The sequence below is a fragment of the Helicoverpa zea genome, chromosome 3 (genome assembly GCF_022581195.2).
Source record: "Helicoverpa zea isolate HzStark_Cry1AcR chromosome 3, ilHelZeax1.1, whole genome shotgun sequence".
NCBI lineage: Eukaryota > Metazoa > Arthropoda > Insecta > Lepidoptera > Noctuidae > Helicoverpa > Helicoverpa zea.
The window spans coordinates 2,068,540-2,088,565 of NC_061454.1; the positions used below are offsets into that span (position 1 = coordinate 2,068,540).

General features: G+C 39.7%; 1 protein-coding gene across 3 annotated transcripts in view; it reads left to right on the forward strand.

Moving 5' to 3' along the window:
- The first annotated feature begins 1,218 nt into the window (after window positions 1-1,218).
- Window positions 1,219-20,026, forward strand: part of LOC124645830 (endonuclease/exonuclease/phosphatase family domain-containing protein 1-like) — a 42,113-nt gene continuing 23,305 nt past the window's right edge. Inside the window, exons 1-4 of one of the 3 annotated variants that reach the window (XM_047185755.1) lie at window positions 1,219-1,416; window positions 1,506-1,796; window positions 10,557-11,238; window positions 13,917-14,066. In XM_047185755.1, coding sequence (XP_047041711.1) covers window positions 1,520-1,796; window positions 10,557-11,238; window positions 13,917-14,066 — 1,109 coding nt within the window. In that variant the 5' untranslated portion in view covers window positions 1,219-1,416; window positions 1,506-1,519. Of the gene's footprint in view, window positions 1,797-10,556; window positions 11,239-13,916; window positions 14,067-20,026 lie in introns of all 3 variants that reach the window. The other 2 variants (XM_047185753.1, XM_047185754.1) reach the window with 2 other exon arrangements.

Consider the following 20,026-nt stretch of genomic DNA (forward strand, 5'->3'; position numbering starts at 1 on the left):
TTTTGTGTTTTATTTTGCCGTTTTTTTTTTTCTTATTCATGAACCTCTGAAGAAAATGAGAATATTGTTTTCGTAGAAATTCATAAAGCTATGGAACTTCCCCCCTAAATTCTTGGTCATCATAGACATAAATAGCCAAAGGAGAAGTCATCGACTTTTTGATACGTATTTAGTTACTAAAGTGAATTATCGCTGATAAGCCCTGGTAGATGGACGATGACTACCAGCTTTCTTTCTATACATATGCGGCCTACGAGAAGAGGCCTGCGTGGTCTTGCAGTGGCTGATCCGAATGTGTTATCGCAAATTCGCAAGGCTGGTTGTTGAAGAATGACAAAGAAATAAAATTGGCGATATGGGTTTCGTGACGTTCTGCAGATGTCTCCTTAAGTTTAAGACAGAATCTAGCTAAGCTAGACTGTAATGAGTAAGTAAAAACAGTCAACATTACCATTAGGTTTTCATTTAATCCGTGCCGTGAAAAATTCCCAACTCAATTCTTCTTTAACTTTAATCAATACACTATAGATGGCGCTACAGTTGGTTGCTGATGTGTGTTGTATGAGATATTTCAAATAACAAAAGTTTGAAAAATATGTCGCAGTTTGAATTGTTCAAAAGCATGACCAACAGAAATATAACGACAAAATATATTATAAGTCTATGCAAAATATCGAGTTTTTGCGCGCTAAATAAATAAAGATGTAACATACTCTGTGGACGCGTTCTTGAACGCAACGTCAAACCGAATGTCAGTAACGACGCGCTAGTGATGTACTCCAAACCAATTTAATTTTCTTAATTGAATGAAAGAAGTAAGTAATTGAACGTCCGATGAAAGCAAGTAAGAAGTAATAACTTAAAGAAATAATCTACAGAATTAAAAGCATACTGTTAGTTCAAGTGTATATAAAAAAAAAGAATCATTTAGTTAGGCCTTTTCACATCATCGATGATTCATTAAAAAACAAATATCTAGAGTATCTGATTCTAGTTCTAATGAAATAAATGATGTTTTTTAATAATTGCAATCCCAGGAAAGCGATTTATTTATACATATACTTCTGCCACTTAAAATACATTTTACCTATTCAATTAATTACAGTATTCAATTAAGCAAATCGATTGCTAACTCAACGTAAGCACGGCACGTAACTATCCGTTATCTATTGTCATTCTCTGTCACAGAGACAGAGACAGCCACAGAGACTCTGTGGCTGTCAATGTGTCACTTTATTTCATTGTTGCGATATATTTGCTGACGGGGAGCTGTATGTGGTTATGTAGTGTTTTTACCTGGAGACCGTAATTATTTTCATGATTACACGGAGATAATTACTGCGATAAGTGCAACAAAAGGTGGTTTATTCCAATAGCTTAATGTACCCGTGAACAATCTCAGTGCTAGTGAGTAACGTAAGAATCTATTAATAGTTTTTTTTCATCAAATGTCTCTTAGTGAAATTTGTAATTAGTGTTGTTATGATCGATATATAATTTCGAAGTGGCGGCCAACGAAATGGGGCAAAGTCCGAGCTCCGTGTTGGGCAAGAGCGGCCGGAGGAGCTCGTTCCGGAGGTTCGTGCGGCGGAGTAAACTGAACAAGTCGAATTTGAGTCACACGTTCAGTTTGCCGCCTTCTGAAGACTATCCGGAGCTGATGAACGTGAACACGGCCACGGAGGAGCAGCTGATGACGTTGCCGGGGGTGAACAGGCAGTTAGCGCGCGAAATAGTGCGGCATAGACAAATGATAGGAAGGTTTAAGCGAGTGGACGACCTCGCACTTGTCTCAGGTAAATAGAAATTAAATTGACGACAATGCAAGTTTACTTAGCACTTTTACATACACAGAACAAAATTTTACTGCTAGAAAATATCACATTAAATTCTTGACCGTTATTTGAAGCTTACTAGTTTGAGATAGGCACCTACGTGTTTTCCGCTTTTATCTCTGTCCTTTTCTACCCCATATCTTGCATCTCTCTCGCACACCGACCAGTTTCACTCCCCACCAGGCAGGAGGCGACGAGTGTTCTCGGCGGCCACAGTTCGTCATTGGCGTCTTGTTTTCCGCCCGAGAAGGTTGGTCTAACCAACCGCTGTAGTATTTCGTTGAAAAATAAACTCAGTGCTCTCGCAGAACACAGGTGAGTTTATAATATTTTATACAATTTGTTAACGGTTTTACCGTTCGATATTCGATTTTGCGAAATCAAGTGTTAATATTTTGTACATCTACCCCTTTTTTGTCACGAGTTTCTTCCGTGTACTTTTTTTTTTTTTCAGTAATTTGTTTTCAGAATGAGTGACTTATAAAGCAAATACGGATGCGGTAAATAATAAAGCTACCACAGCCCGTGCACGTGACTATGGAAAAGAAAGCAAGCCCGAAGTTCCTAAGGCACCTGTGGCCCTAGTTCAATCCTGCAAGGCGTTCAACTTTTTGACAAAAAAGAATGGTGTGAGGTGCGGTCCAACCAGCATCTCCTTAGTTCGGACTGGTCACTACCGCACTTGAAGAGGGCTGGTGGTGTCAAGAAAGCTTTTCGGCCTTGAAAGACTTGGTACGCTCCCCTCGGACTGCCAGTAAGTCTGTTAGCCACCCCCCATGGGGGTCGGCTCATTATCACGGCGTGTGATGGTTTTCGGCCTTGAAAGACTTGGTACGCTCCCCTCGGACTGCCAGTAAGTCTGTTAGCCACCCCCCATGGGGGTCGGCTCATTATCACGGCGTGTGATGGTTTTCGGCCTTGAAAGACTTGGTACGCTCCCCTCGGACTGCCAGTAAGTCTGTTAGCCACCCCCCGTAGGGGTCGGCTCATTATCACGGCGTGTGATGGTTTTCGGCCTTGAAAGACTTGGTACGCTCCGCCTAGGACTGCCAGTAAGTATACTAGCCACCCCCCGCAGGGGTCGGTTCATTATCACGGACCCGCGCAGGGTACCAATCTTGCATTTTGCGAGTCGCAGCATCATTACAAAGCAGGGACCAGTAAGTATACTAGCCACCCCCCGCAGGGGTCGGTTCATTATCACGGACCCGCGCAGGGTACCAATCTTGCATGTTGCGAGTAGCAGTATCATTACAAAGCAGGGACCAGTAAGTATACTAGCCATCCCCCGCAGGGGTCGGCTCATTATCACGGACCCTCGCAGGGTACCAATCATGCATGTTGCGGGTCGTACCATCATTGCAATCTACCCTCGCAGGGTGGCTTTTTGGATCGACTTTCGAAGAGTCGCCATTATAACCTTCCCTCGAAGGGAAATGGTAATCACACTCACGCTGAATGGCGTGTGACGCAAAACTCTAAAAGCTCCCTTGGGATATCACGAGTAAATTACAATAGGAACCATGTCCAACAGAGGAAACAGAAAGCGTCCAGGACCGCAGGCGGACTTTGATGCGTCCAACAAGGCACGTAAGTTATGACTTTCCAGGCGGGTTGCCTAACATTATATCAAGACCAATGGAAAGAAATGGGAGCTCCGCCTTTCTTGTTAAAAATAATAACTGGGTATCGCATACCATTGGCCAAAAGCCACCTTTGATAGATAATGCCAGATTTGACCAGAGAGTCCAAAGAGATGGATGTCGTCATATCCCAAATGATAAAACAAAAAGTTCTATTGATAGCTGCAAATTCTGCCAGCTTTCTTTCCAATATGTTTCTTGTGCCCAAAAGGCGACGGAAAGAACCGTCCAATACTCAATCTCAAGGTTCTCAACAAGTTCATAATTACGGAACCCTTCAGTTTAATAAATGTTTTTCGGGTGCTAGAGTTTCTTCAGAAAGACGAATGGCTGCGCAAGTGGATCTCGCCCAGGCTTACTTCTACCTTCCGGTAGCCGAAGGTCACAGATATGTTCTTCGACTAGTATACAGAAGAAGACTGCTTCAGATTACGTGCCTACCATTTGGCTTAAGCACGGCACCCAAGACCTTCGCCACAGTGACCAATTTGGGTGGCTCAAACTTTGAAAACTCAAGGGTTACTTATAATTGTGTATCTCGATTTTCTGGTGGCTCACCAAGATATATTTGCCTACTTTGGGATCATTTGCACCATGTTTTGGATGGCAAGTGAATAAATCGCAAGCATTATCAACAAGATAATGACAAAACGCACTACGTGACAAACAGCACGACAAACTTAGAAGACCTGCATAGCTTGATAGGACTTTTAAACTTCGCAAGTTTTCGTTGTTGCATACGGCAGACTGCATTACCGGGCTCTCCTCACTATCCTCAATGCAGTGTTGAACAGCAATCTATACCTACCCTATTCATGGAACCGTGAGCCAAACGGTGAACAAACCATAAAAAGGGTTCTTATAAGTCACGATTGAAGTAATGATCATATTTTATAAAAATAACTACGAAAGTAATATGCTGACAACATTAGAAATGATATTTTAGAACGATGTCTGTGGAACTTATGCAATCTTTTCAAACTTAATTGAAATCAAATATGTATAATAAATGCCGTAAATTATTTTCTTAATTTTAATGAAATATGTAGTAAATCGTTTACATGTAAAATGAACCTAGAAGTCTTGACTGTCATACATAGAACCCTACTTAATTGAAGACCACAGATACTAAGAACATTTTACATAAAAATGTGACGTTTTTGTCATCGGTCGGGTTATACCCACCATTTTGAAAAAGTGTCATTCTTTGGTTACATTGTGGGCTCACGGCTCGGTGAATGGAGTATAGCAATGTTGAACCTACCAGCAGATACCTTAGCAGATCTAAAGTGGTGGCTGGTCAGCTGCCACCAAACCTTGGATATTCATTCGCCACTTCCCTGTCACCTTATAACCACGGACGCCTCCGATGTAGGATGGGGGCACAACTGAACGGAACTCCCGTAATGGGTTCATGGAACGAGAGAGAAAAAGGCTTTCACTGCGATCTGAAAGAGATGCTTGCAGTATTAACTGGAAAATCACGGCAAGTTGCTAAAGAGATCAACAGCCATTTTTCAATGCAGAAATGGGACTGTGGTGTCATATCTAAGAAATCAAGGTGGCACCCGATCAAGGAGCCTACCGAACTTGACGTACAGAGTATTCAGTTATCTTGAGCTGTATCAAATCTATCACGTCGTGAATCATATACCAGCCCTATTCAACAGTCAGGCAGACCATCTCTCCCGACACAAACCTCCACCGGAGTGGCATCTTGTATCAGCAGTGGACCTATTTGCCTCGAAGCGAGCCCAGGGACACATAGTTGTGTACTACGTGCCCCTAGATCTGAAGGACCCGAAAGCGGGGTTCCACGATGCATTTTTCTCAAGTTTTGACTTACCCGCTAGCATGGGTATTACCGCCACCTTACCTTATACCGTAGGTCCTCAGTCATCTCAATTCAGGAACGGGAGTTAATCTCATAGTAGTTCCTTCGGTGGCACCAGGTATTTTGGCGAGCAGATTTGAAGTCCCGATCATTAGCAGTACCCTACACACTGATGAACCTCGAGCAGAAACCGATAGACACAGCAACGGGGATACCCCCTGCCAAGGTCAAGGAAATGGGGGGGGGGGAGGGACAAGGAGTCTCTCCGACTGAAGTCTTCTTCAATCCACACGCAACACTTATCAATCAGCTTGGAGTCGATGGTTAAATTGGGGCGAAAAGTATGAAATTGGATCCTATGAATCCTTGAATCCCTATTTGGACCTATACTTACTTACCCAATTTTTAGCGGACTTACACATAGTAAATAAACTAGCATACAATACTATTTTATTACACAAGTCAGTTATAGCTACACTATGCAATGCAGAAACCACTCTAGAGCTAGGTTCACACGTTCTAGTCGGACACATTTTAAAATCAATAGCGCTGAGCAAACCTGTTCCCCGGGAAGCCGTCCATCTGGAATATTGACCAATTGGTAACCTACTTAAGTGCAGTAAACGTAGACGAGAATAATCCATTTGCAACTTCCAGGCACACTGCTGCTCTTTCTTTTGCTAGCTTGTTTCGGAAAGGCGAGTCCATGATCTTTCCTTGCTTGCAATAGACCCAGAACATTTCAAAAACAACAAAGATAATTTAATCTTATGGCCAGTCTTTGACTCTAAGACCGACAGTTCTAGTCATAGGCAGTCGGGTTGTTGTTTGATGGATAATCAGGAAAATATAAATCTAAGTCCAGTGTATTGGGTCAGAAAGACTAAAGCCTTGTTAGAAGATAGACGGACATCGGCTAATTCCTTAAATTTATTTATATCCGTTAGAGGCCAACCAAAGGCAGGCACCCGAACGATGATGCGGGTGGATTAAGACATTGTTAAAAGAGGCAGGAATAACTACAACCCCAGGAAGCTTCCACTCGGCGGTAGCGTCAAAATCTGTGTTGACAATATACCTTTGGACGATATATTAGCAAAGGGTAATTGGCGATCAGGCAATACATTTGCCCATTTTTACAGAAGGGAAAGATACCCACTAAATAGAAGTAGCAAGTTATCTCGATTATTTAATTAATCCAGCTGATTAATGTCTATATTTTTGTTACTATTGTTATTAAGAAGTATCGCAATGTTTTTGTTAATTACTATTAGAAAATGAAATCAATTTTTGCTTTTGTTCTTGCATCTCTCTTTTAATTTTTATTACTCATCCTTCGAGCCCCTTTCCCAACTATGTTGGGGTCGGCTTCCAGTCTAACAGGATGTAGCTGAGTACCAGTACCAGTTAACTTTGATTACATTAGTATTCCAGGACGCAATACACATACTTACATGTGATTACTCGTGTACCTAAGTACCTATTTACATACACAATTTCATTGTGCTTTTGCTCACATTGGCGTCCACTTCCACCAGGCGATAACAAACACGTCTCAAACTAGTAAGCTTCAAATAACGGTCAAGAATTTAATAGCAGCGTTTTACCTGAAATAAAACGCATATTAAATACTTACCTTATTTGAAGCTTACATTTTAATTTCTGCCTGGTGTTTTCGACTCAATGACGAACTGTGGCCGCCGAGAACACTCGTCGCCTCCTGCCTGGTGGGGAGTGAAACTGGTCGGTGTGCGAGAGAGATGCAAGATATGGGGTAGAAAAGGACAGAGATAAAAGCGGAAAACACGTAGGTGCCTATCTCAAACTAGTAAGCTTCAAATAAGGTAAGTATTTAATATGCGTTTTATTTCAGGTAAAACGCTGCTAATATATTTGTTTAGGAATTAATATCTATTTGAATGTTGTTTATTCAAGAGTAGGACTTCCTTACAAGTATGTCAAGGCTTCAATTCAAGCAGAAATAATTGTTACTTTTTACCAACATGTACTTTGGTAATTGTCTGCCAATTTGGAAGAATAATTAATCAACAGCAATAACAACAATAATGGGATTAGTATAGAAACAAAGAGATTTATATTGTCTATTTCTCTATCGTTCTTTATAACAATGGGATTTTACACAGTTACATGTTAACAAAGTAATAACTTGCAGAAACATCCTCTTATAAATCATTCAGCTTAATTAAACTTGCTTGCATGATACTCCAGTAAAGGACAATGCCAGGGTGTGGGCTCAAAGTTTGCCCAGCAGTGGGAGTAGTTTCAGCTGGTTCCATAGTGCACTCTGAACACGAAATCCAAATATTTTTGAAATCGGTCCCAGAGGTCCCGAGAAAAACCGGTTCAAATGGTCTCCATAGATAGTCACTTAACAAAGCCTGAGCCATTTGCCCAGTAGTGAAAGTGGTGGAAATTCGTTCTTTACTGCACTGTTAACACGAAATCCAAATATTTTTGAAATCGGTCCCAGAGGTCCCGAGAAAAACCGGTTCAAATGTTAAACTTGATCAGTCACTTTATAAAGTCCAAGCCATTTGCCCAGTAGTGGGAATGGTTAGAATAGGTTCTTTACTTCACTCTTAAGACGGAATCCAAATATTTTTGAAATCGGTCCCAGAGGTCCCGAGAAAAACCGGTTCAAATGTTAAACTTGAACAGTCACTTTATAAAGCCCAAGCCATTTGCCCAGTAGTGGGAATGGTTAGAATAGGTTCTTTACTTCACTCTTAAGACGGAATCCAAATATTTTTGAAATCGGTCCCAGAGGTCCCGAGAAAACCCGGTTCTAATGTCCAACTTGAACAGTCAGTTTATGAAGCCCAAGCCATTTGCCCAGTAGTGGAAATTGTTAAAATAGGTTCCATAGTGCACTCTGAACACGAAATCCAAATATTTTTGAAGTCGGTCCCAGAGGTCTCGAGAAAAACCGGTTCAAATATTCTCCATAGATAGTCACTTAACAAAGCCTGAGCCATTTGCCCAGTAGTGAAAGTGGTCGAAATAGGTTCTTTGCTGCACTGTTAACACGAAATCCAAATATTTTGGAAATCGGTCCCAGAGGTCCCGAGAAAAACCGGTTCAAATGTTAAACTTGAACAGTCACTTTATAAAGCCCAAGCCATTTGCCCAGTAGTGGGAATGGTTAGAATAGGTTCTTTACTTCACTGTTGTCACGAAATCCAAATATTTTGGAAATCGGTCCCAGAGGTCCCGAGAAAAACCGGTTCAAATGTTAAACTTGATCAGTCACTTTATAAAGTCCAAGCCATTTGCCCAGTAGTGGGAATGGTTAGAATAGGTTCTTTACTTCACTCTTAAGACGGAATCCAAATATTTTTGAAATCGGTCCCAGAGGTCCCGAGAAAAACCGGTTCAAATGTTAAACTTGAACAGTCACTTTATAAAGCCCAAGCCATTTGCCCAGTAGTGGGAATGGTTAGAATAGGTTCTTTACTTCACTGTTGTTACGAAATCCAAATATTTTGGAAATCGGTCCCAGAGGTCCCGAGAAAAACCGGTTCAAATGTTAAACTTGATCAGTCACTTTATAAAGTCCAAGCCATTTGCCCAGTAGTGGGAATGGTTAGAATAGGTTCTTTACTTCACTCTTAAGACGGAATCCAAATATTTTTGAAATCGGTCCCAGAGGTCCCGAGAAAACCCGGTTCTAATGTCCAACTTGAACAGTCAGTTTATGAAGCCCAAGCCATTTGCCCAGTAGTGGGAATGATTAAAATAGGTTTTTTACTTCACTCTTAAGACGGAATCCAAATATTTTTGAAATCGGTCCCAGAGGTCCCGAGAAAAACCAGTTCTAATGTTAGCCAGCCATTGTTAGCAAGCCATTTTAAGCAGCCACAAACCTAACAACCTCTTTTCTTGATAGATAGAGATATATATATATCAGATAGACGTTTAAAGGTAATTGTTGTTTCTCTTGCTTTTCAGTCTCTATCTACCACAATCAGTCCTAAGTTCGAGTAGCGTCATGCAATTAATATCCTTAATGGCAATGGAAAAATCTTATCAAGACGAATAAAATAAGCTCAAACACGAGGTAGTAAATAGATACCGTTGAGGAGTTCCCTCGTCTCACTGTCGTCTCCATCGTCAGGTCAGGTCTTAACCTCCACAGTTTTGTGGTGTCGGAGACATATACCCGATTGACAAGTTTTTATTCGATATGTGCTTACAATTTCCGAGAGTTCCATAATGTTTTAAGGTTTCTATCACCAGACCCTGGACCCTGGAACTATTTGGAAAGTAAATCCTTTTAAACAATAAAATGATTGTTTAAATCGGTTGGTAAACGACGGAGTTATGCACGTACTTACGTAAAAAGAATACAAACGAACTGAGAAACTCCTCCATTTTTTGAAGTCGGTAAAAAAAAATCTCGTTCAATACCTCGTATTTGTCGAGTAATATTATAATGCATTTCAATTAAGGTAATAAAAGTGGAATAGTTAAGAGTTCGTAAGCATATTTTTCGTAGTATTGAATAAGAGTCAAACCAGTTTTTCTCAGCACTCCTGGGATAGATTTCGAAATATTTCGGTCTGGGACCTATTATAAGCCTATGGAACATAATACACTATGCAGTTACTGTGGGCAACTCTTGAGCCCAACTTCCATACAAAGAATAGCATTGTCCTTTGCAATATTGCATAAAAACTTACTTTTATGAGTCACTGAATATAAAGAGACAGGTAAGCAAAAAAAATAACAAATTGTAAATCAGTTTTCTGTTGTGTTAAACATGTTGAGAAAACAATATCTTAAACTATTAACACACATAATATTCTGCTCATCATCCTCCGAGCCATTTCCCAAACTATGTTGGGGTCGGCTTCCAGTCTAACCGGATTCAGCTGAGTACCAGTGCTTTACAAGAAGCGACTGCCTATCTGACCTCCTCAACCCATAATATTCTGCTCATGCACATGATAAATCATTATTTGAGTAAATATTATTGCCTAAGCAAAATATTAGGCACATTTGTGGTATGAAAGCTATTTATCAATTGCTGACCACTTTTGTTTGGTTCTAGTTTTAAACAAGACAGACACAATTCAATCAAGTCTACACAATTGAATAACATTTACAATAGAATTGACTGTGAATAAAGTTTGTGTTTAGTTCACATACTTCTTCATTTATAATCTAATAATAGAACAAAACGATTTATTTACCCTATACATTAATAACATGTTACCCTTTTAGGTATAGGAGCTGAAAAGCTAGAATTACTCAGGCCAGAAATATGCACAAACATAAGGAAACAAATATCTAGAGCAAGTTCACGGACACAATCGTTAGACAGTGTGCGGATACAGTCGGAAAGTAAACTGTGCTCGGTAAACTCCTCGAGTGTGTTCCAATTACAATGTGTACCGGGCCTCAACCAAGAAATAGCCGCAAACATCGTTGATTACCGAAACAAAAAAGGTCCGTTCAAATCTTTAGACGATTTAATCAAAGTACGTGGTATGGACATTGTTAGGTTAAGTACAGTTAAGCAGCACTTAAGTTTGGAACCGAGAAAGTGTGAGAGTGTACAGCATTTAACGAACGGACATGTGAACGGGTGGAACGATGTTGAAAGTATGCCAAATGGGGTCTCAAGTACCCCAAAGACACCGCATAGAAAGAGTTTGTCAATGCCAACAAATGCCAAGTTTCCTATGACATTGCCAAATGGGTTTGCCACTGTCCCAGTGAATGATATCCTGGATTTACTATCAGCATACTCGCATAGGCCTATAGTTGAAGAAGTATTCAACTATGAGCGAGATGGAGTGAGATGTGGCCGTATTGCCTCATGGAACCTTCATCAGCTTAGTGTGGAGAAGATCACGAACCCTGGAGTCAGAGAGGTCGTTTGCAGGACTATTTTGGAAAATAAGTAAGTTTTTTTTAACATTATTTTGTACCCACTAATCCACTAATAAATTTGATTTAAAAATTTGTCCCCCTTATAACCTAGTCAGTTATGTAATTGAATTTAAACCGTCTAAACATAATTAGATTAATTTAACAAATACCTTGATTAAATATAATTACCACTATAAATCATTATATAGTAGAGTTATAACTAAAAATACCCAACTGTATTGTATGTCAATTATGTATAATGACGTGTCAGTTTGATTTATCACTTCGATTGTCTTGGCTTTCACTGTTAAATTAGTTCCTAATGAAAAGCTAAATATTAATTATGTGAAGACAGTTTTTAAAACGGAAGTGGTAACTTAAATCGGATTTTATTGGAATACTATCCCGACCCTGTACCAGGATTCCGGATAAAAATATAATTCGCCTATTTTTTATCACTTTACTACACTTTTCTACTTTCATACGGATGTTATTAATTAAAACATTAACCAGTTTCGGATGCGGATTTTCGCGACAAACACGGGAATTTCCCTTCCAGTATTTAGCAGTTATCAAGTTATTTTTGTCCAAGTTTTGCACAAAATAGATAATTACAAATGCAGAACTTGTAATTTCAAACCGCAATTTAAACTGTAACTTAGTTAAAAAAAAATATCTTTTCCTCATACAATGAACAGTGGTAGAGGAGGAATATAAAACGATTAATATAGTGTAATTAGGCATGTAGATAGTTGTATTTTATTGCACTTTACCTACGTAAAAAACGCGTATAAACATACCAACACAATATTTCAGTACATACAAAAAAAATCTTATGCTTCCCTTCAGAATCATTCAATTCATTTTGAATTGAAAATTGTACTAGATAAAAATGATTGAAGAGTAAGCTTCTGAAGTGATGTTCCACCAGCTTCCACCTCCAATATTACCCGTGACCCGAGGGAACTACTTCCCGCCCCCGGAAGGGGATACATATGTAGAGTAGCCATTGGGCTTCATACTATCTATGTTCCAAGTTCCTAACTCCATTAAAATCGTTACATGAAAGCCAGATAAACAGATATACAAGAGTTACTTTCTCATTTATAGTGTTAGTGAGGATTTTCAGTGTCTAATTTCCTTCCAGACATGTCATGTCTTTCAGCAATCATCCCATAATTCACCATACTCTTTCAAGCAATTATATCGTCCTTTACAAAGGCCACTCGGACTTTTTGCGTTTGACCTTCTTCGATAACTACTTATCTGTTCCGATAATACATATTATAATACAATATCGGTTAATAATGGCCTGTAGTTTCAATTAAATCCGGATTGGCCTAATAACCTAATGTACCTTGTAATTAAGAAGCTCTGTAATCCGAGTTTTATTATTAGAATTTAATAGCTTCCTTCTGTATTGTCTCTTTCTCATCATCATGTAGATCAGTATCATACTAATATATTAAATCTGAAAAATATGATTGTTTGTTTGAACGCGCTAATCTCGGGAATAGCTGGTCCGATTTGAAAAAAAAATACCTAGTTACCTATATGGGCGCGAAGAGTTAGTTCGATAGGGAAACGAACGTAACCGCTCTCAGAAGCTAGGAAAAATCATCTTTTGATTACGGTGGGAAGCCATTATGTAATGCACTTGATGATTTACGTTTATATATAACGACATATGTAAACTAGAAATCATGTTGCAATAATCACTAAGTATTCTATTCTTGTACCTACCTAGTTGGTTTGTCAAGTCGCGTTTTCGTACGCGTCTCTGTATAAAATTTTGGGCCATGGTACCACCTATCTCTGTGCTAAAATTGTCTCACAAAAGGTGCAGCATTTATAATGTGAAAGGGTAATGACCTCACTTTCGCATTTAATTATGTTAATAATTCTAGATTTTTGATAGAATCTACTAAGAAATGATAAGAGCTATGAAACTATAGAAGAGTCAATTTTTAACCGATCGCTTAATCAGACCCTCGAACACTGCTCTGCACATCCTGATAAAAGTAGCCAAGACCTTTCCAAACAGGCAAATGGACTGTTTAACACACAACGATTTTTTAAAATCAATCCAGCACTTCCTGAGATTATACCTTCAAATAAACAGCTTCACAATATTAAGTATAGATTCATACTCTTTTGAAGTGTACATAATAGTTTGTACTATTCACGTGTTTCCTGTAGTTATAAAAGACTGTCAGTCATGCTTCACAATGCTCGCGCTTGGACATGACGGCTATTCAGTTTTTGTAATTATGTTTATGTACGTACCTACATATAGTATGATCATTAGTGACTTTACGATCAATTTGAAACTATGAAATGATTTCGTTTTAAATGTATGGTTGGACTTTAGTTTGTACTTCCTTAACTTTTATCATTAACATGATGAGACCCACGTGAGACATTTACCTAAGTCATATTCATTAAAAGACTCCTAGGGTTTTCTAGGAACACACTTCTTAGAAGTTTTGTTCAGAATTCATAACTAATCGGACTAAAATATTGCTGATACAATACTTCTTCTTCACAAAGCTTGGATTATCCATCAGTATAACCTACTTGAGACTATTTTTTTATCCATCTCCTGGAAGTTCGAAGTAGTCGCCACGGGACACGAGTGAAATCCTAACGAGCTAGACTATCATATTTATCATTTGTTTTATAATTTTAATTAACAATTATTTCCACCAGGTTATCACTAATAGCCGTGCAAGATGTGTTAGAAGAAGCTGCGTTGAAGATCATATGTGACGAGCTGAACTCGCCGGTATTAAGGAGAGTGAGAGAGTGGAGATGCAATAGCCAACGGTGGGAGTACTGTATTTCCGAACGAATAGAAAGGTAAGTGTGGGCATAGAGTTAATTGGTTATAGAGATGACAAATATTTTTTGTCTGATTTGAATTTAACTATCCAAATCACCATGTTTTGGTGATTTGGATAGTTTATTTTTGTGTATACATAATAGGTATGTAAATAGTCGTATTCTGTGAGCTTGATGACACACTTTCAAAAGATTGAAAGTGGTCGCTAACAGTTGAAAATCGGTTCTTAATATAATATGGTACCTTAAGGATTTTTTCTATGTACAGTAAGTGTGTTCAGTTTGATTACATTCACCAAAAGTCGAAGAACGATTTAAATTTGGTCTGTGCGGAAATTAAATCCGTGACGCTCACTACAGACAGTTTGCAGTCTTTATAATACGTGCTGTGAATACAAAAGCAACTTAACTAAAAACCGTCTTAAATTGTAGGTTACTCACAAAAAGTAAAGTATTTCTGCTAATCTTAAATCAATCTCAAATCTCGGAATAAATAAGTATTGAAATCAAGCGTTGGTCTTTCTATGCTCAATTGCTCATTATTGACATTCACCCGAACCTAGTGATACTTACCTACTAGAGTTACAAACATATAAAATAACAAACACTACTATATAAATGGCTTTTACCAATATTTGTAATATTTTCCTATCTTAAAACAAAACAAACACGAACGCAAGGCTCAAATCTCTGCATAAATCATGAATGAATACTATTCTAAATCGATTTGCTTATTAATAAGACATATCTAATTCAATAACCAATCGATTCACTTTTACCGACATTACGTTCATACTTAAGCGATGTAAAACCGCTTGCGTGCTAGGAATCGCTATAAATACAACGTGACGGCAAAAAACACGTGTTTCCAGGTATTTAGAGATAACACAGCAACAATCGAGATAAATAAAGTGTTGAACTAATAGATTGTATGTTTAATTGGAATCGAACAGCTGTGGTTTTGCACCTGATCTTAGTCTAAAATAGCGTTGATGTTGTAAATAATTCGGAATTCGGCCGACAGTCGTTTGTATGAAACCTTACGATTTGTTGGTAGCTTATTTACTGGTTGGTAGGTTACTGGTGCAGTTTCAGGCTAATGTTATAAACTTATTACTTTCCCCCCTGTATCTGAGGATCATGGTCAGCATTAGGGTTGCATCAGGAGCGAATGATTTGGCTCTAGATACACGTCTTCATACTTGATAATTCTGTCTTAAAAGCTAGCTATAATACAAGCAGTTACAAAAACTTGCAATCTTGTTATCCGTCTACCGCGAAAGGGTATTGTTTCCTCTTCCATCCAGTCCCTTTAGTCCCTCTAGTCCCTCTAGTCCAGTGGTTCTTAACCTTTTTGTCATGAGGGACCACTTCACCAAAAGTTATCATGCCACGGACCACCTCATTGATTTACCTAAATTGAGGGTTCTTTGATAAAGTATAGAAGCACACTTTATCTCATTAACTTTATCACTCATTTCTTTATTATTTAGCAAAAAAACTAAAAGTTACAGATTTTAATTTAATGAGATTTTTGTGACTGCATTCTCTTTACTATCTTCAGAATTCTTCTCTATTCTTTTGTAGGTAAGCAAATGTAAAGAAAGACAAACAAATGGTTATGTAGTTTTCAAATGCGCGAGCGAAGCGAGCGCGAATTTTTTTCTGACTTAAATAATCATTACGTAAAATGTAGCCCAAACGTACTTAACTTTTTCTTTCTTGACAAATGCAAGAATACAAATACAGAATATAAATAGCATGCAGCTTCTGAATACGCGAGCGAAGCAAGCGCGAAATTTTTTTAAAGACTCAAAATTAAAATTACGTAGAATGTAGCCTAAACATACATTTTTTTCTGTTGGACAAGTAAGATGGATATGAATGGGAAGGGGGGATGGTCCGGACCCCGAAACTTAACTTATATACGTCCATGCGAAAACCCCTGCTCACATAGATAAGTCGATAAAAATTAGTTACAGATTTTAATTTAATGAGATTTTTGTGTCTGCATTCTCTTTACTAATTTCATAACTGTTCTCTATTCTTTTGTAGGTAAGCAAATGTAAAGAAAGATATATAGATGCTTATGCAGTTTCCAATGCGCGAGCGAAGCGAGCGCGAATTTTTTTCAGACTCAAACATTACGTAAAATGTAGCCCAAACGTACTTAACTTTTTGTTTGTTGACAAATGCAAGAACAAGGGCATATAGTTTCTGAATACGCGAGCGAAGCGAGCGCGAAAGTAGATTTTTTTTTAAGAATCAAAATTAAAATTACGTAAAATGTAGCCCAAACAACAAGCGTGGTGGCCTAGTGAGTCGTGGTGGCCTAGTGGGTAAAGAACCAACCTTTCGAGTATGAGGGTGTGGGTTCGATTCCAGGGTCAGGCAAGTACCAATGCAACTATTCTAAGTTTGTATGTACTTTCTAAGTATACTTAGACACCAATGGCTGAGATCAGTCCAGTGCCATACGCGGTCGAGTACGGACGCGTTTGCGCTGCACTGTATGAATTTTAAATTCGCGAATTGCGCGGCTATAGCCGCTGCCCGGTTTTCGCTATGAGTGCACAAACGCTCATAGCCAACGAAGTGTTGGCATTTATTAAACATGCCATCGACTACATGGACGAGGTTAGCATCTTGCAGATCTGCAAGACCTCGTTCAAGGAAGATGAAATTAGCAGTGCTAAATTGCTGCTTTTCACGACGCTTGGCAAAGTTAGCCAGATGCCGTCTCGTCGAAGGGATGGCACAGAGAAGAGTCTCCAAGACATCGTCACGCTGTTGAAGGAGACCGACCCGGACGACGTGCCCGATTTCGTGGCGAAGGACCTGCACAAGCTTCCTCCCGTCACGTTTGACCACGTAGATGTCACCAGGCTGCTGAAGGACATTACACTCCTGAAGCAAAGCCAGGCCGAGATGCAGCATCAGCTGGAGGTGTCCAACAACACCATCAGTGATCTACGGGCAGAATTAGTAGCATTGCGCAATGCAATTTCTGCAAGTAGGTCACCTACCGACGGCGACAGAAATGTGAACACGCGTCGCGGGGCGCAAAATGCCTCCATCTGCAGTTTCGAGTCGGCGGGCTCGAATGCGTCACCTACTGCCGAGAATGCATGCGTTGCAACGTGTGCCGCCGCCGTCCCTGCCTCGACATCGGTAGAGACGATGACTCGTGTAGGTTCGTCAACCCCCAAACGAGCCTACGCAGCAATTGTAGCCGCTGAGAAGCCTGTTGAGCCACAAAACTCGCAGGTTAAAATAGCGGAAACCACAAAAGGGGGTAAGAAGAGCCGATCGAAACCAAACCAGGTTTTGAGAAGGCAGGGTCCCAAGGTCGACACGTGCGACAAGGATGGTTTCGTCAAGGTCGAGAAGAGGAAGAAAAAGAAACCTCCTTGTCGGAACCAGTGCGGTACTGCGCTGGCGGGGCCCAATATGCTGCTGCGTCCAGCTATTCCGACGACGCAGCTGTACGTGTCCAGGCTGCACCATTCCACGAAGGTTGAGGAGGTCGTGGAATATCTGCGCGTGAAGACCAGCTGGACCTTGAGGGTCGTGAGGTTGGAACCGCGTCACAACACAAATTTTAACTCGTTCGTGGTGCGTGTTCCGACACAAGGTCTCGAGAAGGTCCTCAAGGAAGATTTTTGGCCGAAGGGTGTTCTGTACCGCCGGTTTCGTGGCCGGCTACGTGACACCAGTCAGCGTAACACGACGCCGACACATCGTGTGCATTAGTTTTAAGAATATTTGTTATGTATTTATAGTATGTTTAAGTTTTTATAGATATAGTATTGTATATATATATTGATATGGTGAATTTTTATGTATTAGTTTATAAGTATTGTAATGTACGATATATGTGTATTTGTATTTTTATGGGCCCTAGTTGCCTGAAATAAAGGAATAAATAAAATAAAATAAATAAAAATAAAAAGGTGAAGGAAAACATCTTGAGGAAACCTGGACTATAAACTCTGAAATCACCAACCCGCATTGAGCAAGCGTGGTGATTAATGCTCAATCCTTCTCCGTGTGAGAGGAGGCCTGTGCCCAGCAGTGGGACGATAAAAAGGCTGTAACAGTAACAGTAGCCCAAACATACATTTTTTACTGTTGGACAAGTATATAATATGATATGAATGGGAAGGGGGGGTGGTCCGGACCCCGAAACTTAACTTATTTACGTCCATGCGTCCAAAACCTCTGCTTAAATAGAGAAGTCGGTAAAAATAAAGTTAGATAACGTATAGCAACGACGCGAAGCTAAGCTTCGCGGACCATTTGGAATGTCTCCAGGGACCACCAGTGGTCCGCGGACCACCGGTTAAGAACCACTGCTCTAGTCAATCTAGCTAGTCCTACATGTAGACCTACAAACATTTAGAAGTTCCAGCTACCGGTTCTGTGGCGCGATGTCACGCCGGCGGATTACGCCGACATGGGCCGAGGTTTAACACGAATACTCTTACTTAATAGCTCGACGACATGCGAGGGAATAATGCCAATATACTAGGTAGGCATGATTCACTGAGTAAGTGCGGTCCAATGACAGTTTTGGTAGTGCTAAGAATTTTATGTGGACATTGGAGTATTCTTCATGGGTGCTCCTTAATAAGATGAAGGTTATGGTCGGTGATATTGACCTCAACTGTAGACAAGTTCAATATGAAATTACTGGATCGTATGCATGTAGGGGTCAGATTAATCCGGGCATAATTTGAATTGAATTGGCATGTAATTGTTTTAGTTACAAAAGAAGAAATCAAAATCAGAAACATATATTCCATTGAGTGGCACTTGAAAGTCAACTTTTGAATAGAAAGACTGCTCATTGAAATGTTGTCTCTTGTATTGAAGAATGGGCAGGAAACGTAAATAATACTCAAACGAACCAAACATGCCAACAAATATTTCCTCGTGTTCATAAATACAGAAAATCGATAAAATTGCTTTAGAAGGTACCAGTAGTAGTAGAAAAATATCGACTTTCTCGGTAGACCGGTGACCAAAACAAGCTCACATAAGTTACATAACAAACCACCCTTAATTTATGGTAAAGCCTGAACTGTATCAACAAAGGGGCGGCAAGTGGTAGCATTCCGATGGTGTGTACTACCCTTCATACTAACGAGCGGTTCAATGTCACTCAGAACACTTGTTGCATATTAAAAGAGGTCATAACACTTAGGTAGTACTTACTACTGATTCATAAAATTGAAGTTAATAATTCTTTGAGTTGTTAAACAAGATATGTGAGTACCGTTATAGCTAATAGACAGGATGTGGAGTACGTTAGAGGCCCGTGTCACAAACATTTACATACTAGGAAGTCCTAATATGGAGGTTGGGTTTAAAAAGCCTAAATAGCTCATTAAGGGAACTGTTGCTAGGTTCCTGTTTGTTTTGGGATGTCTTGTTTTTTGATTGAACAATGTTGTAGAAAGGTGGGCCCTGCCTGACAGTGTCCTACTGAGGGCCCTTGGTTCGAGAGCTCAAAGTCAGGGACGCTAAGGGTCCTATCACCTCTTCTGTTGAACCGAAAATAAAAAAAAGGTTGTATTTCTGCCGTTGCGACAGTAATTGTCACTTGAGCCAGATCCCTCCAATAATTATTTGTACTCCAAGCCAGACAAGTGCAAAATATCTTTAACTAACAACTCAAGCGAAGTAGTTTTAAAATCTTGGAGCTATAAAAACCATACAATACAATGATTATTCGTGGCAGCGAACGCACTGAGCGACATGAAACTCAGTCACGTGCGGTGTCACGTTGGTATCAACGTCTAGCACTCCTGCTGCGATTTGAGGTCGTTTAGTTAGACCAATTTGTTCTCATAGATCACTTTGAAGGGGAGAAAACAAATGTAGCTGGAAGTTGCTAAAATCTCAATCATCATCTACCTAGCCTTTTCCCAACTATGTTGGGGTCGGCTTCCAGTCTAACCGGATGCAGCTGAGTA